The sequence below is a fragment of the Hemiscyllium ocellatum genome, chromosome 3 (assembly GCF_020745735.1).
Source record: "Hemiscyllium ocellatum isolate sHemOce1 chromosome 3, sHemOce1.pat.X.cur, whole genome shotgun sequence".
NCBI lineage: Eukaryota > Metazoa > Chordata > Chondrichthyes > Orectolobiformes > Hemiscylliidae > Hemiscyllium > Hemiscyllium ocellatum.
Genome location: NC_083403.1, coordinates 138551649 through 138573573, shown reverse-complemented (window position 1 = coordinate 138573573; position 21925 = coordinate 138551649). Strand labels below are relative to the sequence as shown.

At 38.5% G+C, this 21925-nt stretch overlaps 1 protein-coding gene across 5 annotated transcripts in view; it reads right to left on the bottom strand.

The window, feature by feature from the left end:
• Nucleotides 1-21925, bottom strand: part of LOC132834733 (pumilio homolog 2-like) — a 125350-nt gene that overhangs the window by 55281 nt on the left and 48144 nt on the right. For 2 of the 5 annotated variants that reach the window (XM_060853702.1, XM_060853712.1), the window contains exons 4-7: nt 20294-20399; nt 17650-17837; nt 10359-10528; nt 3393-3672 (exon numbers count right to left, since the gene is read on the bottom strand). In XM_060853702.1, the coding sequence (XP_060709685.1) occupies nt 3393-3672; nt 10359-10528; nt 17650-17837; nt 20294-20399 (744 nt within the window). The remainder of the gene's footprint in view (nt 1-3392; nt 3673-10358; nt 10529-17649; nt 17838-20293; nt 20400-21925) is intronic. The other 3 variants (XM_060853719.1, XM_060853727.1, XM_060853736.1) reach the window with 2 other exon arrangements.

The window sequence follows — 21925 nt, the reverse complement described above, 5'->3', positions numbered from 1 at the left end:
TTTTGACAACAGGTTACATCTTAAATGTCATTCAATATTATAATTTTACAGATGAGCTTACAGTGGCTTTTTCTGCTTCAGTCATGCTAACCCAGTTGGTTTAGTGTTTTTTTCTGTAAGCTACAATTATTCTCGTGTGCAACTTAAATATTTTTTAAAATGTGTTCATGTCATGTGGGTGTTGCTGGTCAGGTCAGCATTTCTTGCCCACCCCTAATTGCTCAGAGGGCAGTTAAGAGTTAACCAGTCCAGTGACTTTATTACTATGCCATCACCTCCATAAAGTATAGAAGTTAGTACTTGAAACTTAGTTTCTCTTTATTTCTATATAAATAAAGACAAGACAACGTTGATGACAAATGTTGGCCTAACTAGTCATGATCATAAACACAATAAAAAAAAGTCTTTTACAGTCAAGGAACTGAAAGAGCTTGGTCTACAATTACTGGATATACTATTTAAACTGGGGAACTTTGCAAGATGAAGTCCTAAATTGATTTCAGGAACAAAGAACAAAATGATAAAGACTGAATATGCTGACATAAGAGGGGTACAAATCAGAAAATAGAGTGTGCATAGCACGAAAATATGCAACACATCAAAAAGTATTGTGAAGTGTCCATGAACAAAAATAATTTCATGAACAATACAATTTCTAAGTCATTGACAACCCCACTTTTTGCAAACTAAATTAATTCCTACATGAAAATTCAAACTCTATGAAAAATAGTTATCATTGGTAAGGGATCAACTACAAGAGCTACTGAAGATACTGGCAACATGAAATAAAAACTATTAATTAACCTGGATATAGATTTGTCAAATGTGAGCCAAAGCCAAATAACCGATTGAAATTGAACAAGCAAAAACATGAAGCCTCCAAACATTAGGTAAACTGCACTTTTCAAGAATATTAGCTGTAAGTGCATTTTTCTAGTCTGAGGGACAGAGCACAAACAGGACATCATGAAAGAACAAAATTGTCAACAGCATTAGAGCTGTTTTGCTTTTAATTATATGATTAATGTATGAATTATAATATGGGAGATCATCCAACCAATAATGAACACACTTAACAAATAACCCAATAAATCTCGTTCCTATGCTCTTACCCCATCCCCGAAAATGTCTCCCTTCAACTGATTGCCCACATCTTCTCAAAGTTAATTCTTACTATTTCCACTATCACTCCAAGATCACAACAACTTACTGCATAAAACTGTGTCTTCACATCACATCTGATTCTCTAACGAATCTGCCTAAATCTGGATTCTCTGACCTCCTGTCAGAGGGAGGTGTGCGCGTGTGTGGTGGTGGTGGTGCGGGGGGGGGCACTCTTATCAGACCAATTCATGATTCTGCTATCAAATCTCCTCTTAGCCGCCTCTGCTATATGGAGAATGCCACTTCTTTCTCCAGTCAGCCACATAAATAAAGGTCCCTAATTCCTGATATCAGACCAGCCAATAACTTTTACCCTGACAACCTTTCTTGTGGTGATTAACTATTTAATATCTACTTGAAAGCGTGCCTATATTTACAAATGCTGGTGATGCTGCAGGTGTTGATCAACTGAATTAAGTACTAACTGCAAGAAAGCCCAATGTTTGATACTAGATCCACACAACTGCTTTCACCTAGACTGACACAAAAGCATATTTCATTTTTTTTTCAATTTTGAACTAGGAATCACTGCGATTGATGACAATATAAACCATACTATAACCTGAAGGCAGTCTGGCCACACAAACATTTTGATAGGGATCTCCATTGTATACAAGCTTTTGAAATAAAATGCTATTTTTTCTATTTGCCATTGCTTTATACAGCACTCCATCCAGTTTATTTTATGCAACTCACTCCACCATATCTCACCAGTATCATAGTCAGTGCAAGTTTTCAAACTCTTACCTTTATATAGTAAGATAAACCTTAAGTGGTATGATTACTTCTTACTCTACCCACACAGGCATAATGCATTTGCTTTCATAGCTTACACTATTTACACATTAGATTACTTATCTTGAGAAATGATACCATAAGTCAAAACTTAAAATTTGGTCAAAGAGAAACAATCTTTCTTTTTGCTAAATCTTAATCAGTGATACATCAGTGATATCTTTTTGTTCAATTTGCCAATACTCAAAGACACTTTTCACTTCTCTACCCAGACTGCAAGACCTGAAGTGCGACAGGTGAAATGATGAATGATCAAGACTTTACAAGGCAAAACCCGATTTATTCTTGAGGAAGGAATGCACCAAATGAAAAATGCAGTTTGATGATAAACAATGCAAATGCAAGTAAGTAGTATTGGTTTTCTGCCAAATTTTCTCAACTGATTGACTTGGTAGTGTTTTGCATCTCTCTTGATCAATCTTGAAGGAAAGATTAAGCAGCAATTAATTTATGCCAAATTTCCTTAAATGATTGGCAAAGGAAGAAGTCAAACTGTGTCAATCACCATCCAAGAAAGTAGTAAAAATAAAATCAAGAGCAACTGTGCTATTCCTAGCATAAAAAGGAAGATAAACATATATTGCAGATGGGTTGCTATAAATCTCATCATTCTTAGATCGTTTACTATTGACAAGGAAAAGAACAAAAGAACGTTTTACATGATCTCCATTTCTGCCAATTTTGGTTAAGATAGGCTTTTGAAAGAAATGACCTCATCTAGACTCGAAACGTTAGCTTGCTCTCCATGGATGCTTCCTGACCCATGGTGATTTCCAGCATCTTTTGTTTACAGTACAAAAAAATAATTTATTGCAATGCACCAAGGAAATCATTGCTGGCCAAGTTAAGACAAGATACAATTTAAATGCTTTTTTTTTTGCAAGTTAAAATATAAAAATAACACTCAATAAAAACTGAAGTACACATGTTTTTTTTAAAAAAAACTCAATATTGCATTCTGTCAATACCACAGCTCTGGAATATTGTCTAGTGGCATTTTCCGATGTACGAGGCGAGAAATGCCACTTGTCAATTTCTTAGCAAGAAGGCAAGTACTCACCATATGGCTCAACCAAGGAATGTAGTACACCTATGGAGCTGGAAGAATTTCAAACGATGATAACGTTTCTGATTCGAATTAGGTTCTTGGAAGTCTGACAAAATTTAATATCCTGGTTAAATGTTTGGACATTTTTGAGAAGTGGGTGGGAAAAGAGGCACCAAACTTCAGAGCTGATGAAAATCTTTAAATAGCAAGAAACTTTGCTTTATTTAAATCTATGTGATTAGCTGTAGCACCAGTCTTTACCAGGCTGTCGCAAAGGTTTTGAGCCTCAGAACATTTTAATTCATTTTTCAATTGTTCAATTCTGTGCATGATGCTTAATCTCACAGGAAAGCAAACACCAAATCACTCATCTATAAGGACTAACCTGATGCTGGGAGCTGTAGTCAAAAAGACCTACAGCAGCTGATGAGTCCATGGATACTTGATTGCCCGAATAGTCAAACTGTAAGTGATTTAGGCTAACTGCAGCCTCAATGGTGTCTAAAGTCTGAGAGTCAGAATTATGAAACTCTTCTCCAGGTGGTTTACTTGCTGTGGCATTGGCCAATTGGCCTAAACCTTCTGAAGTGTTCTGGTTAGGACCCAGGCGTTCAGCCACTTCAGTGGGAGAGGCTTGACGGCTTCCAGGAGTTCGGCTGTGCAGCATAAAAATACAGATGTGGGTTTATAGCTTTTTGTTAAATGCAGCACACGTGTGCGCATACATACACTTCTCAGCATAATCTTTTAAAAAGTAGTCAACAATAAGAATTACAGAGTTTCCTTACAATATTATTTAATGGTCATGGTGTCAATACTTCGACAACAGATAAACATCATTTCAAATGTTTTTGGACATAAAAGGGGTTTCCATGTGTTTTCAATTTACCTTGTCAAATCCAAATTAGGAATGTATAACTGCTAAATAAGTTAGCTCACTGAGCTTGAAGGTTTGTTTTCAGACGTTTCGTCATCATACTACATAACATCTCAGAGTCTCCGGTGGAACACTGGTGGTAGGTCTCGCCTCTCTATTTATAGGTCTTGGTTTCTTAAGGTGGGTGATGTGATTTCCGGTATTTTTCCCGCCCAAGGCAAGGTAGATAGGATCTAAATCAATGTGTATATTGATGGAGTTCTGGTTGGAATGCTAAGCTTCTAAGAATTCTCGTACATGTCTTTGTTTCGCCAGTCCTGGGATGTGTGCGTTGTCCCAGTCAAACTGGTGCCCTTGTTTGTATTTTGTATAGAAACTGAAAATGACATCACCCACTTCAAGAAACCAAGATCTACATATAGAGAGAGGGGACATACCAGTGCTTCCCCATAGACTCTCACTGATGATGTTACCGAGTTTGGTGACAGAATGTCTGAAAACAAGTCTTCAAAGCTCAGCGAGCTAACTTACGTACTTATCAACCTGAGCTCAAAATCCTCTCAAAAACCGCTAATATATAATATAGTCCACAACAAGCTGAAGAAGGAGCAGTGGTCCGAAAGCTAATGCTTTCAAATAAACCTGCAGGAATACTCCACAACCACCTGATGAAGGAACAGCACTCCAAAAGCTAGTGCTCCCAAATAAACCTGCTGGACTAATAATGCGGTGTTGTGTAATTTTTAACCTAATATATAACTGCTCTTACTTATTTACAGTGGCAAAGGAACTGACGGAACATACACACAAATACAGTATTCCTTGCACGATATATTTCACGTATCACGAGTCATGCCCTGACATCAGTAAATCTCAAGTTCAAGTAGGATTTGCACACCCAGTCACAGTGGGTCAAGACCTAATGCTCCTTCCCTCCTTCTGCCTTCAATCCTCTAAAAGAAAACCTTCCGTCCAAGCTAGGAATTTCATTCTTTTGGAAATACTGTGAACCTCATTTGCTACATATTTTCATCCAATCAGAAAAGGCCTTGAAGGTAGACAGGACAGTGGATATTTTGTGCATAGGATTCAATTCATTGAACAGTCTTCATTCACATGGTTCCAAATTCAGTTATCACCATCATTCAAGAGATCTCTAAAGCTTTGTTAAAGCTTTCACGTTATGTAGGTATCCAAGAGTAATGCAGTGCTTTCAAATCTTAACAAATTCTTATGTCCGTCAGGGAATTCTTTATATCAGCAGCAGTAATCAAATAACCAATGCAGAGTGCAAATATTGGGCCAGAGTTTTGCCACATCAGAGGGTCTTTCTGTAAAGGAGAAAATAGTGGAAGCAAATGGAAGTCCTAACTTATGAACCCAAAAACTGTACTTCCTATTTTCTCAGAGATGGAACTGCAAGCAGGTCATGATCCTTGGAGGCAGCAAACCATTTAAATAATCAGTTCCTCCATTCACAGAACATAGAACACCACAGTGCAGTACAGGCCCTTTAGCCCTCGATGTTACACCGACCTGTGGAACCAATCTGAAGCACATCTATCCTACACCATGCCATTATCATCCATACGTTTATCCAACGATCATTTAAGTGCCATTAAAGTTGGCAAGTCTACTACTGTTGCACACAGGGCGTTCCACACCCCTAATACTGAGTAAAGAAACTAACATCTGTCCTATATCCATCACCCCTCAGTTTGAAGTTATATCCTCTAGTGCTAGCCATCACCATCCAAGGAAAAAGGCTCTCACTGTCCAACCTATCTATCCCTCTGATTGTCTTATATGTCTCAAGTAAGTCACCTCTCAACCTTCTTCTCACCAACGAAAACAGCCTCAAGGCCCTCAGCCTTTTCTCGTAAGACCTTCCCTCCATACCAGGCAACATCCAAGTAAATCACTTCTGAACCCTTTCCAAAGCTTCCATGTCCTTCTTATAATGCGGTGCCCAGAACTGTACGCAATACTGCATATGCGGCCGCACCAGAGCTTTGCACACCTGCATGACCTTGTGACTCCGAAACTCAATCCCTCTAGCAATAAAAGATAACACACCATATGCCTTAACAACCCCATCAACCTGGGTGACAACTTTTAGGGATCTATATACATGGACACAGAACTCTCTGCTCATCCAAGAATCTTACCATTAGCTCAGTCAGTACGCTGCATTCCTGTTCCTCCTTCCAAAGTGAATCAACTCGCACTTTTCCGCATTGAACTCCATTTGCCACCTCTCAACGCAACTCTGTAGCTTATGTATGTCCCTCTGTAACCTGCAACATCCTTCAGCATTGTCCACAACTCCATCGACCTTACTGTCATATGCAAATTTACTAACCCACCCCTCCTTACCCTCATCTAGGTCATTTACAAAAATGACAAACAGCAGTAGTCCCAAAACAGATCCTTGCAGTACACCACTAGCAACTGAACTCTGGGATGAACATTTCCCATCAACCAGCACCTTCTGTCTTCTTTCAGCTAGCCAATTTCTGATCTAAACTGCCAGATCACCGTCAATCCCATGCCTCTGTATTTTGTGCAATAGTCTATCATGGGGAACCTTATTGAATACCTTACTGAAATCCATATACCCTACATCAACCACTTTACCCTCATCCACCTGTTTGATCATCATCTCAAAGAACTCAATAAGGTTGTGAAGCATGCCCTACCCTTCACAATACCATGTTAACTATCCCTAATCAACTTATTCCTCTCTAGATGATTATAAATCCTCTCTCTTACAACCTTTTCCAACACTTTACCCACAACTGAGGAAAGGCTCACTGGTCTATAATTACCAAGGTTGTCTCTACTCTCCTTCTTGAACAAAGGGACATTTGCTATCCTCCAGTCTTCTGGCACCATTCCTGTAGACAATGATATCAAAAATCAAAGCCAAAGGCTCTGCAATCTCCTCCCTGGCTTCCCAGAGAATGAGGATAAATCCCATCCAGCCGAGGAGTTTTCTATTTTCACACTTTCCAGAATTGCTAACACCTCCTCCTTGTGAACCGCAATCCTATGTAGTCGAGTAGCTTGTATCTCTATTCTCCCAATGAATCCGGACGAAAAATATTCATTTAGCACTTCCCCTATCTCCTGTGACTCCACACACAACTTCCCACTACTATCTTTGATTGGCCCTAATCTTTCTCTAAGTCATTCTTTGATTCCTGGTATACCTATAGAAAGCTTTAAGGTTTGCCTTGGTCATTTCTGCCAATGATTTCTCATGTCCCTTCCTGGCTCTTCTTAGCTCTCTCTTTAGGTCTTTCCTGGCTAACTTGTAACTCTCATGCATCCTAAGCCTTCCTAACATAAGCCATCTTCTTCCTCTTGACAAGAGATTCAACTTCTTCAGTAAACCATGGCTCCCTCCCTCGGCCTCTTCCTCCCTGCCTGACAGGTACATACTTATCAAGGACACGCAATAGCTGTTCCTTGAATAAGCTCTACATTTCAATTGTGCCCACCTCATGTTACTCTTGCTCTAATCCAGAATTAGCTTTGCTATCTTTTCCTCTACATCGCAGGAACTATTCGGAGGCCTATAGAAAACACCCAATAGGGTGACCTCTCTTTTCCGGTTTCTTAACCTCAGCCCATAATACCTCAAATGTCCTTTGTCACTGCAATACTGCCCTTGACTAACAATGCCATACCTTCCCCTCTTTTACTGTTCTTCTGTTCTTACTGAAACATCTAAATCCCAGAACCTGTAATAATCATTCCTATCCTATTGAGGTCTCTGAAATGGCCACAACATAGAAGTCCCAGGTACAAACCCATGCTGCAAGTTCACCCACCTTATTCCAGACACACTTCAAACCACGTTCCTGCTTGCTGGTGAACTCTTGCAATCTTGAAATCTCATTTCTGACCTCAATTCTCTCAACCTCCTGGATACTGGAACTACAATTTCGGTTCTCACCCCTCCCCACCTATCAAAAGTACCTATCAAAACTGTCAAAGGATCTATACAGAATCAAGCCATCAGAAGTATCAAGACATTTAAGAGTAATACTCTTTGAATATTTGAAAAACGGAAATCTGGAATGTTAAAAAGGACTGCCTGCTATCTAAATCTGTACGGTGACATAAGCCTGAAGATTTCCATTATTTCATTTCTGCAGCACGAAAGGTTTCACATCCAACCATTAATACAGTGGTCTTCCTTTCATTCAGTTTGATTGACAGCTAAAAGCAATGAGGACTCTGATATGGGACTATAAATTCCAAGGTTTGTTACTCTTGAAGGAATGTTAGTCATAAAACATTTACATGCTGAAGAAATGTAAATATTGTAAAGAGATTTTTTTAATGCGGGCGTGCTTCATAACAGTGAATGAGTATAATTAGAACTTTGTGTCATCTCAGCATGGGATCCTGCGGTCTTTCCATGTGTACATGACATATGCTGGGTGAGCTGACATGGTACTGCAAGAACCAAAGGTAGTGGGTGGAGGGCATGAATAAGCGAGGGTGGTCATAAAGTTGATATGGCAACAATAAGAGGCCATGCGGTGAGCAATGACCATGGGGTGCCATGAATAGGGCATAGGGAGTGCGTGGAGTGAAGGCTGGAGGGATCTTCCATATTTTGATTTTTACCATCATATTCTCGACAGTGTCTGATACCAGAGACAAGCTGTCCATCCTGTCGGTCTCTGAACCTTACAGCTCAATAGTCCTTCTGAGATTATCCTGACTCTTAATCTAACCAGGGACTAACCCAAAGCAAAAATGAGAAGTGCGAGCAGCTACTTTTGAAGGTTAGTTTCATGGAACCAAACTTCTGCCAACTCTGCACCCCTTACTTGGAATGAAATTCCTGGCCCCAGTGCTTTCTATTGCACATTCATGACAAAGGTGTCAATGCACAGATTATTAGAACATAAATCTATTTCTGATTTAGACATGACAGAGAATAATAATTAAAAAATTATTCTGTTATCAGGGCATTTATCAGGTACTTTAGAATTAATTCCTGCATCGCACCTTTTATTTTTCTTTAAGCTAAATAGTACCACAAACAGTAGCATGGTTTAGATCTGAAGCAGTCATTCAGTAGTTACAGCTCTTATTATTTGGGTTAGAAGACCAAACTTCTGATATTAAACTTAAAGCAGTGCCTAACTAAATTTTCATCATCATTTACTCCAAATTGGGTCACATTGGCAGCTGAGTAGTCTGACAATAAGAGTTCGACATTCATACATACTGCTATGATTCAATAAATTCAGATAAATATTTTCCATAGCCTTGACATCACACCAAGACAATGAATTTACTGTTCAAGAGACATTACCTCAATTAAATCAAGGGCAATTAATCTTTCCCTATAGTCTTCCCTCATGATTAAATTAAATGGAAGGGAATGTTAAAAGTTTCCCAAGAACAAATGTAGCTTTACGTTAATTGAAAGTGCTATTTAATGGTTCCCTACTCTACAATGCACAGGGTTTGCATGTTTTCATTTTTCATTAGCAAAGCAGTTATTTTCCAGACATTCCCACTCTCAAAGACTATGTCCACACTATATGCTCAAATGTATCATTCCCTTAGTTCAGAATATCTTGCACTGCAATGCTGAATTCTTTTAAGGCTTTTCTCTTCCAATTTCCCCTAAACTCATCAGAAAACCATCAATTATATAAGAAAGGTAGCAAATAGAGCTAGACAACTGTTCAGTAAGAATACAAGTTTCAAAACACAGACTTGTCAGAACAATTATTCCATGACCAATATATCAAACTTAAGGTGTATGCACTATGGCAATAAAACACAAAATTATTTTAAATCTTAAGCCCAAAAATGGCATTGTTGTTTACAAATCAAGATGGTTAAGTTTTGTAACAGAAGACAAATATTATTAATGGCAATATAACTTGATATCCCCTCAAAGTAGCAAGTGAGCATTCCGCTTGGAAATGACCATGCAGACGTGATATTTAAATAATGGAGGGGAAAAGGCCAAAACCCTTAATTTTCCCAAAGGCAATTATCTAATGATGGCACAGACATTCTTACAATCAGCACTAAAGCTGGGAAAAGTAGACACTTAGTTCATAATGAACTGAATTGTTCGCATGAAAAATATTGCTTTGTTTGAATTTCCACAATTTCTTTTGCTACCACATGACTTTGCCTATCTAGACCTTAACTCAAATTTTCCATGCCAGCAGCTGATTTTGAAACTTTAAAAAGCTCCAAATGTAGACAACAGCTTGAATAGCTGGACCACAATGACAACTTTGCCTTGGAGAGGTAATCTCAAAGTCATTCTTATACAAACCTTAATGAATCCTCCAGAGTACAATTACTATAAAGCTTGGAAACAAACTGGTGTTTTGTTGGACCATAGTTGTCACTTTATTTTGGAAAGTAAATCTAGCAATTTAGCAATCTTCACAAAATTTACAAATACCAAAATAAGGCACTTACTTGAAGTCCTTGCAGTCTGCATCTATTCCATTCTGCAAAACTAGCCCATTAGCTTTGGAAATATCATCATCTCCTTGTTTCAGATCTCTATTTTTATCTTCCTCGAATGGTGATGATTTCCCTTTCTGATCAGCCTTCTCATTCTCATCAGTCTCAGTGTCTCCCGCACCCTAATGAAACAAAGCCACTAAGGCAGATATACTATACAAATAAACTATTCAGTATCCTCAATATCAATGCACCAATATTTCTAGTAACTGCATTATTCTATTTACAAGTTTCTAATATATTTAAAAGTGCCTAATAGAAATGCCTGTATCAAGTCTTTGTATTTAATCTCAAAAACTTGGAGTATAATATATAACTAGTAAATGAACTATACAGATCAGCATAGACCAGGTTCAATCCTCAGTCTATGCTGGCCTAGATTTCAGCTGAGAACAATAACAGACACACTTATAATAGCCTCTATCAACTTTGCTTAAAGCTAGGTAGAGTGTCTCTTCACAATCAAACACTCTTCCAGAAAATCTGCATGGAAATACGGAGAATCAGTATCACTCTCATTTTGTTTCATTTGATGCTACCTTTATACTTTCACATCTACTTACCATATCTTTCCTCGCTATCTTGGAAAAAGGATCACTTTTGAAATGTTTTAATGGTCTTCACAAGTTACCCATTCTTTTACTTTAGAAGCGCCTTGTCTTTGCCAACAGCCCATGTTGGTGCAAGCAGCATATCATCATGGAAAGAGGACTGGTTAATTAATTCAAGAGTTGGGATTAGGCAAGCATTTTCAGGATGATAACCAAAACTAATGTCATGTCATGGGAATTAGTGTTGGGACCAGAATTATTTCATATGGAGAAAGTAAATTTATTATCAAGCTTGTGCAGAATGTATTAGGTGGGAAGGCAAGAAGTCTACAGAAGGATAAAGACAGGCTAATCAAGTGGGCATAATCTTGGCAGCTGGATTGTAATGCTTAAAAATGTGAGGTTATGCACTTTGGCAAGAAGAATTGAAGAACTGAATATTATTTAAGTAGGGAAACACCATAGAAAGCTCCAGCACATAGGGAATTGGGGTCCTGCTGCTTTGATCATAAAAAGGTTCAGCAGATAATAAAAAAGGCAATTTCAAAGGGAATTGGACATAAAATTTGGAAGGTCTTGCTAAAACTATACCACAAGAACACAGATTATGCCATTCAGCCATATCAAGTCTGTCCCACCATTCAATCACAGCTAATAAGATTTTCAACCCCATTCTCCCACTTTCTCCCCGCAACTCTTGATCCCCATGATACTCAAGAACCTACCTATCTCAGTCTTAAATATATTCAATGACCTGGCCTCCACAGCCTTCTGTGGGAATGAATTTCATAGATTCACCATTCCCTGGCTGAAGTTTCTCCTTACTCCATTCTAAAAGGTGTTCCTTTCATTCTAAGGCTGTGCCTTCGGGTCCTAGTCTCTCCTACCAATGGAAACATCTTCCCACTCTGTCCAGGCCATTCAGTATTCTATATGTTTCAATTAGATTCCCCTCATCCTTCTAAACTCAGAATATAAATCCAGAGTCCTCAAACATTCCTTTTCATTCTTAGGATCATCCTTGGAAATCTCTTTCGAAGACACTCCAGGGCAAATATTTCTGAGGTAATGTCCCCAAAATTGAGTGCAATACTCCAAATACAAGGTACAAATTGGACATTTCCTGGAATACCGTGCAGTTTTGGTCCCCTTACAGAAAGAATAATACACTGGCACTGGAAGCAGTGCACAGAAAGTTCACTAGGTTGATCCTGGCAACGTAAGAGATTTACTATGTGGAAAGGCTGAGTAAGTTGAACATTGAATGAGAGGAGACCATAGAGTCATAGAGATGTACAACAGAGAAACAGACCCTTCGGTCCAATTCGTCCATGCCAACCAAATATCCCAACCCAATCTCGCCCCACTTGCCAGCACCCGGCCCATATCCCTCCAAACCATTTTTAATCATATACCCATCCAGATGCATTTTAAATGTTGCAATTATACTAGCCTCCACCACTTCCTCTGGCAACTCATTCCATTCACATACCACACTATGCACAAACATATAAGATTCTTAGCAGGTGCTCCCTTGTGGGGGAGTGTGGCAGAGGGTTATAATCTCAGAGAAAGGAGTTGCTCATTTAAGACAGAAATGAGAAAGAATTTCTTCTCTCAAAGTTTGGTGATTTCATCGAATTCTTTATACAGGGGGCTGTCAGGACAGGGTTGTTAAGTAGACAGATTTCTATTAAGGGAATTAGGATTATGGGAGAATGGAGTTGAATGGTATCAAATCAGCCAAAGTTATTGAATGGTATAGAGGGACTCAATGGGCTGAATGCTCCTATGTCAGTTGGTCATTAATTCTTGCTTTTGCTCCCCCAATTTTTCGTTTATGGTGTTTCATGTAAGCCTTTTGTGCTTTGTCTTTAATTTTGTATATAGTTTTCTTTCATGTTTTTCATTCATGTTGAATATTGATCTAAGTGTGCAAACATCTGGTCTATAAATATTGTATTACTCAGTTATTCCAAAGTGCTTTACAGCAAGAAGGAAGAGGGAAAAACAAAAGAAAGCTGCAGCGGAGACAGAAAGAGAGAGAGAGAGAGAGAGAGAGAGAGAGAGAGAGAACCTGTTCACTATTTTCCGCAATGTTTCATTTCTGAATACATATGCACGGCTGTGCCAATGATGCACGATATGGAACGATTCATTGAAACTTATTGTCAGTCATGTGGTTCTAAATGAACTGAAGTTCCATTAGAAACGTATTATTCTGTCCCTCAGAAAAATAGCCATTCTCCACATATGATCCTAAACAGTTAAAGAGGGAGGATTATGCTTGACCAGAAACTACACTTTCAGCCGGTAATGATTAGTAGAAGAAAGAAGGTGGATTTTCTGCTGTCTTACATTGACATAGCGCTAACTGCATTATCCCAGCTCCTTCTCAGCTTTGAAGAACAACCAATCACCAATGGAGTCAATTCTGATCTTGAAATCAATAGGAAACTGGTGGCAGAAAGCAGTACACTGATGCTTTTAGATTCACATCTATGCTGCCAGTCTCCTAAACAGAGAGTTTCAAACTAGTAAAATGTACGTTTTGATGCTGAATTAGAAAGTTCGTCAAGTATACAGCAGACCACACTTTGAATATATTTCCAGTTAAAGGACTAACCCAAAACATATTCACTGAATGTACTCTTTCCAACTAGTATTCTTTACACCAACTTCAGTTATTTTTAAAATGCTACATTTAAGGTACCAAAAGCTAAATTTTTTACTCTCTCAGTACTTGATCCTTGCAGGTTGCCTATATGGTGAGTTGCTATGTGACAATACAATAAAATGATATAGGAAACACCATTATCAGCAGCTCCATTTATACACCAGACTCAGCAGAAATGAATATTCTGAGGCTAGCATACTTTTTTCCACTTAGTACTTCGCATTTATTGCCAGCAAAATATTGTCTATTTTTAAAGAGTTTTGCAGTTCGAATGAAAGCCTGAAACATCTAAAGAATTATTTTGAGAATTAAAATCAAAAATGTAAATCCACAAAAATCCTGAAGTTACAGGAGGCAATTTTTAATAATGTACACCTTGAGATCACTCAAGGACACTTAGTTACATTTTTCTGCTATATAACAGAAAACATATTGCGCATTATGTCTCTGCTTTGGAGTTATTCTCCTCATATCTAGGTTTCCTCCCAGGATTCTTACATTTCATATGAACAGAGTAGCTGTTCTGAATTAATTGATAAATATCCAAATATGGCAGGATACTTTGCTCACTGATTATCCAATCATCTTTGGAAAGTGTTGGGAATTAGAGTTAAAAACAAGAATGAGCCATCGAATTCACATACAACTTTTACAGTGAAACTTGCAACTAATGTCCTTTCTTTCATTGTCACTCTGCAGCAGGGAGCAGTTACGGTGTACAGCCTATGGCAGAACTTTTCACTTGGAGAGACTGTTGTGCTGCAGCCATGACATGATTCTGGAAAACCAGGGTATTTTCCTGGTCTTAATGCTGGCACTTGATCATACTATGAACACACCACTATTAATGCAGTGCCTTTACATCAGTAAAACTTACCAAACATGCTTTACTTATGTCAAGGAATGATATCAAACAATCGAAACTGAGCCACATGAGCAGATATTTGAGCCAGGGACCTACATTTGGGCAAAGGAATATGTTTTAAGGATTGTAGTAAAGGAAAGAAGAGGTAGAGAGGTGTAGAGATCTAAGGACGGAATTCCAGAACCCACGTCCTTCCAGATGAAGGCAAGGTTGCCAGTAGTGGAGTTAGCAAAATTGGAGATATCAGTTATGGTCATTTAGCTTTTTTTTGCTTTCAGTAAAGCTTTCTATTCATAACAAACCTATCCAAAGTACACAGCAGAATGATTCACAGTCTCATCAAGTGCAGAAAAGAAATTAAATAAGGATTACTGGCCCTCGTTGAAGAGCAAGCTAAATTTACATTGTGGTTTTAATATAGAATCCAAAACCTCAGTATAGACAGTTAAATAGTTAGATACCAAATTGAAGGAGGACAAATTAGTACAGGTGTCTGAAAGTTTCTTGAGTTGTTTGGAAGCAAGTAAAACATTTTGAGAAGATCAGCAAATAAAAAGAACAGCATCACGGAAATAAATAAAAGTGGAATCTGGGGACACAAACAATAAGGAATGCAATGTGTTTGAAGCCAAACAGGCGAGAACAGAGTCATACTCAAAAGGCAACGATGTTAGTTGGAGGAAGGCCATGCCATGACGAGATCAAGGTGTATCGAGGTCAAACGGCCACTACGACTAAATGAGTAGGGCTGATGCTGTAAAAGTGTAGCCAAGTCAAAAATGAACAGATAGCGTGGAGTGAGACCAACAGAAGCAGCAATTAGAAATGCGGTTAACCTTTAGAACAGTTTAGCCAAGCAGGAAGATACGGTCAAAGTCAGTAATTGTAAAAAGCCACGAACATCTTTAAAGGTGTAGGAGTATTAATTGATTGAAAGTAGAAAGTATAAGTGGAAAAATGAAAAGGTAGGAAGTCAAGGGTGGCATGAAGGAAAGGAGCCTGAGAAAGAGGATGCAAAGTAATGGATTTAATATAGGATGGCAACCAAAATATACACGTGAATGGACAGGATGAATGCACAGCTGTCAAAAATCAAAGCTTTTCAAAGTTTTGCATGGCGCCTAAGCAGTTAAGTGAGCAAATAATTGAGAGTACAAAAGGGGAGGAACAAGTATGTCATACTCAATTGCAAACTCTTCCATTATACATCAAAAGCTCATAGCTAAATTTAATGCCAAGTTCATTTTACTTAGCACTTCCCATGCATGAAAAATCAATTCATTTACAAGCAATGAACCATATCGATATTACTGAGACTTTGATTGTTCTTCTGCTAGACTTTGGCATGACTTCTCTTGCACATGACCAAAAAAAGTTTACTTTAAATACAATTGATTCATTGCTTTTTTTAAAAAAAAATATTGATTTCTATTTACACTGCTTTTAATCAAAGCTAGATGGTAGCAGAAATATGATAAATGTTAGTATTTTTTAAATTGTCTTTGCACTAACTTGAGGTGCAATTATGAATTTTTAAAATTTTCTAAGACCAGAACAGGAGTACTGCATGCTGTTTTGAGCCCTACACTATAAGAAGAGTGGCAAACACATGCAATGCTAATTCACTGGTATGTTATCTGATATAAGGAAATAGAAACATAATTGAAAGACATGAAAAATGAACGATCATCCTTTAGATCAGAGATGAAAGTGTGATTTGATAGAGCTTGAAGTTATGAAAGGATGTGATGAACAGATAGCAAGAAGAAACTGTTTTCTTTTTCAACTCAGAGAACTGAGACACCATTAGTGATGAAAGCATAAGTCAATATTTAAGGCTAGATTATACCGATGACTGAAATTAAATCAAATAAGAGAAGGCAAAGCACTTAAGACAACTGTTTAGCTGAAGGATAAATAGCTGCACAGACTGGTCAGAGAAAGTCACTGTTACCGCATTACTTCTACATAACATCCAGATATAAACGTGATGCTGCCCTTGTCTAATGCTTATCTAGTGTGTTAGAATAATTTGATTCGGAAGAACAGCAGATCTCCTTTGGTGAATCTCATTCATCACTAATATCTGGATGGGTTCTACCTATTGATTCAGACTGTAGTTACACAATCAATATTTCTAATACCATCAGGATTCACTGTTTGTATAAATAGTGGCTGAGCTGAAGGTGGGGAAGACAGTGAAGGTAGGACTGTAGTCAATTTGAGATACATCAGGAAATTAAATTACAGTGAAGCTGCTGAGGTACAGAGAGCCAATGTGAGTTCGTGAACAGGCCTCTGTGTAGGACACAGTACATATGGTTCAAATGTGACACACTTTGAAAAGGATGGAAACTTGTAAAAAGATCTCTGTTTTAATAGTAGAAAACTAAGGTTAGCAATACTGTGGAAATAACTCAAGGTAAAATAAGACAAATTTGAAAGTAAATTAGTTCAGACCATGACAACAACTGCAGGCATATAAGAATTAGTGGCTAAGCAGAAAACGAGAGTTGGGGATTAAATGATAATTTCAGTTTTAGCTCATCTGAAGAAATTATGGCTCATTCAACACTGGGTGATAGCAACCAACTAACTGAGGAAGATGCTCAGACTTGGATGCCATCAGTGCACAACTGACCCCAAACCTAGGAATGGTACTGTCCAAAAGAGCAACAGATTAAGTGAAACGATAGGGAGAAGATGGCTGAGAGACCCTAGCAGAGAAAATGCAAATCAAGGAGAATGTTTTAGATAGCTAAGAATAGCAACATCAAATAAAATTCTACTAAGCTGAATGACAGAGAAGAAAATCAAGGAAGTGATACTGAATGCTGCAATGAGGTCAAGGCAGAAAATGGTGGATAAAGCACACTATACATACAAGCACTTGTGTATTTATTTACAGATTTACAATGGACAATCTCCAGTATATTTTGGATATCTGCATGTAAAACTTAGCATATTAACAGTACAAGGAAGCTTACTTCCCCAAATGTCTTATAAATTATAAGCTGCAGCTCATAAGTGAAGAAAAGCTAATGTTCAAAATGACAGATCAAGTTTAGTGAAGTTTGACAATCAGACCATTAAAATTAATGTCACAATATGCAAAATTTCACTCAAACCAAAGTAATTACAGTTACTTACAAATGGCCCTTTTCTAAAACGAGAGTCCAGTTTATCTCCAGGTGAAGATCTCAACACATACTCCACCATGCTTACTCCGAGCCCACCACTTTCTGAACGGGGAGAAAGAACAGAGCTGACTTCATTGCTTCCATGAAAACCTTGACCAGGTCTTCTCTGTACCATGATAGGCTGTGACACAGTGTGGTCTGGGAAGCAGAATAAATTGACATATTCTATCAAATTTTGAATGTTTGAGGGTAAAAAGTAATAGAAATTAATTAATGGATTTATTTATACAGCAATCTATCAACATTTATAAAACATTGATACAGATCTTGAGTCCAAGAGGAACTGTTAAAAGATTTGAGCAGGTTGTTAATGTGAACAAAAAGCACAAGACAAAAATAGTATATGGCAAAAATGGAGGTTTTCTTGCTTACAGTGGTAGAAATTAGGAACAAAATGGATCTAGGTATATAGTCGAGGTAGAAATCTGCATCATGAGGAATACATAATCAAGAAATGTGGGGGTGGCACCGTGGCTCAGTGGTTAGCACCGCAGCCTCACAGCACCAGGGTCCCAGGTTCAATTCCAGCCTTGGGTGACCGTGTGTGGAGTTTGCACATATTCCCCGTGCCTGGGTGGATTTTCTCCCACAGTCCAAAGATGTGCAGGTCAGCTGAATTGGCCATGCTAAATTGCCCAGGGTGCATTAGGTTGCATTAGTGTTAGATGCATTAGTCAGAGGGAGATGGGTTTGGGTGAGTTACTCTTCCCTGCAGATTTCAAGTGGGAAAAGTAAAAGCAGCAATCATAATTAATGTTGGAACCAACTGTATTGAAAGTGATGAGTTCTGAAAAAGGTGCTTCAATACTTAGAGGATGTATTAAAGAGATGAATGTCCAGAACTCAAAGTCAATATTGAGACAACTCCCTGTAAATCAGATCACACTATAATCTTGTTTTATTCGCTGTATAAAACTGGGTCTTTGAAGCTCTAAAATCTCCATCACGTGCTGCACTGTATTTTAAATATTTGGTATGTAACAATCTGGTGAAATTGAGATAATGTGCATGATTTAGAAATTACTATTGAGAGTAAAAGCAGATAGGGTGAATAGCCAAGGTCTTTTCCCAGGGTGGGGGAGTCCAAAACTAGGCTGTATAGGTTTAAGGTGAAGGGGGAGAGATTTAAAAGAGATTTAAGGGACAATTTTTTCACATGGAGTATTGGGAGTGTATGGAATGAGCAACCACAGGTGGAGGAGGCTGGGACAATTACAATATTTAAGAGGTATCTGAATGGTACATGAATAGAATAAAGAAAATTTACAGCCCAGGAACAGGCCTTTTGGCTCTCCAAGCCTGAGCTGATTCAAATCCACTGTCTAAACCTATCGCCGAATTCATAAACATCTGCATCCCTCTGCTCCCCACCGACTCATGCATCTGTCCACACGCACCTTAAATGAATCTACTGTGCCTGCCTCTACTACCTCTTCTGGCAACATGTTCCAGGCACTTACCACCCTCTGTGTAAAGTACTTGCTGCATACACCCCCCTTAAACATTTCTCCTCTCACCTTGAACGTGTGACCTCTCATTATTGAATCCCTCACCCTGGGAAAAAGCTTATTTCTATCTACCCCGTCTATACCCTTCATGACTTTGTAGACCTCAATCTCCTTTTTTCTAATGAAAACAATCCTAACCTACCCAAACTCTCTTCATAGCTAGCACCTTCCATACCGGGCAACATCCTCTGAAACCTTCTCTGCACCTTCTCCAAAGCGTCCACATAGGAAGGGTTTAGAGTGATATGGGCCAAATGTTTGCAAATGGGACGAGATTAATTTAGGATAACTGACTGGCCTGAACAAGTTGGACGGAAGGACCTGTTTCTGTGCTGTGCATCGCGATGATGAACTGTTGATCAATTCGCATCCAGCTGATAAGTGCTCCATGTTTTGCAAATTGATTATTACTTTATAAGAGGAAGTATGTTCATGATTTTTAAGCACTATCATCATAAAGGTAAAGACAAAATGGTCAGGAAACCAATGTGGTTTATCTTCACAAAGGCTATTCTGTAACAACTGCATAGATAGCAATAATTACACATTTGAAACTTAAGCAATAATCTTTACACCTACTTGACCAGTTGCCATAAAGCATAGAATATAATCCAGATAGAATTACACTTTTTAAAAATGCTTTTGCATATTTACCAAGAAATAAGAATTCAGTTTTAATGAAACTGAGCAATATCTTCCCTAAATTGTAAACACAGACACTAAGAAAATGTAGCTGAAAATGTGTTGCTGGAAAAGCACAGCAGGTCAGGCAGCATCCAAGGAACAGGAAATTCGACGTTTCGGGCATAAGCCCTTCATCAGGAAGGGCTTCATTCCTGATGAAGGGCTTATGCCCGAAACGTCGAATTTCCTGTTCCTTGGATGCTGCCTGACTTGCTGCGCTTTTCCAGCAACACATTTTCAGCTCTGATCTCCAGCATCTGCACACCTCACTTTCTCCACTAAGAAAATGTATCCAAACTACTGAGACCAGTTTTTGCCTTCAGGTTTTGTTTTACAGTTATTGAATTTGGCAAAAACGTAAACATTTTTTTTTACAAGAAAAAATGTTAGTTTGACACTTACGAGTTCCTCCCCATGCAGTGTCTCTCCATTCATCTCCAAGGAATATCCCTTTTTGGCCTTCCTTTGCTGGATCATCAGACTCCCAGAATTTCTTAGCAGGTAGAAGCTAAGAAGGAAAAAAAACAAGTTAACAACCACCGCATTAAATTGGTGAATATAGAGAAACATTTTATATAGGAGGAGCTTGGTAAGCATGTGTTTGTTAAAATATCTAACACTTCATTTGGTGTTGATGTCACTATTCATACAGATGTGTTGCTATAAAATGATATCAAGGCTGCAGGACATGTTGAACTGGAACTACTTTTCCACTCCGCTATCATGGTTCAAAGCAGTTAATTCTAATTATTTCCTCAGAGGTTTAGTTTCAATTTTCAAAGCTATAAAATAGGGAACAAAGCAGTAAGCTACAAAGTGGCAAGATGAACATTTTTAACAAAATGTTAATGCTATCATATGCTTATTTACGTTTCAAGTCTCCACAGGATAGTCATCTCCTTTAGCTGACAAATATTCTCCCAGGTGTCAATTCATCTAGAGCTAAGCACTGAGAAGTAGGAAAGGCAAAATGTAATCAATAACTATTGCGTTTCTAACAAATTTACAATACTTTTGGGGTGGTGTTAGCAGTGACGGGGGTAATCTGGGCCCAAAAGTTTTTTTGAGTCCCATACAGCTACTGGAGGTACAATGGAATATCACTGCAGACTTGTTAAGCAAAACCTGTACTCATATTTACGATGCTCAAGCGTGCATGTTTTAAATTGTTCATGTTTTTCAAAATAAATAAGAGGCCTGAATCTTTTAGGGAAAATTAGCTGCTTGGGTATAGCGAAATGCATGACAGAAGCAAACAATTGCAGCAAGGCCCAACTCAACGTTCTGAGCAACTCAATCTTTTACGCTTTTCGCAAACAGCATGACGACATTCTCACCAAACAGCAGAGTTGCCATGTGACAGTAATTATTACTTGTTAAATGCCTTGTTAACACCCAAAGTTCATCTCATGAATATTTAGCTTTTTATCTTAACAAATAAGCTTGATGTCATGAAAATTGACAAGAAAACCAATAAAAGCATCTAGCAAATTAAGCTGACAGCTTGCTCCGTGTGATCTTCATGTTGGAAACCAGCACTGACATTAGATGCACCAGCTATATGTACCCCACATCCACAGACATTGATATCAAACATGAGGCAGCCTCTAGGAACTCTCATGGCACATCTTAACAGTTCCCATTCATACTTCAATGCTGCAGTGCGAGCCATGGACACTTTACATTCAGGGCAATGCACTGAGGTCAGGGATTAGACCAGGCCACACCTGCAGGTTCTTTGTTCAGTGTCACAGCGCGCGCACGCACGCACACACACACACTCCAGCTGGATGCTCAGAGCATCTCCACCAGAAAATGTATTGCCTTTTTGCACTTTGTTTCCTCAGCCAAGGATACCAGGCTCATATTATTGCTAATTTGGAGATGCTGGTGTTGGACCAGGGCATACAAAATTAAAAATCACACAACACCAGGTTGTAGTCCAACAGGTGTATTTGGAAGCACTCGCTTTCGAAGCGTCGCTCCTTCATCTTTTAACACCTGACAACCACCTGATCCATACATGTACCACCC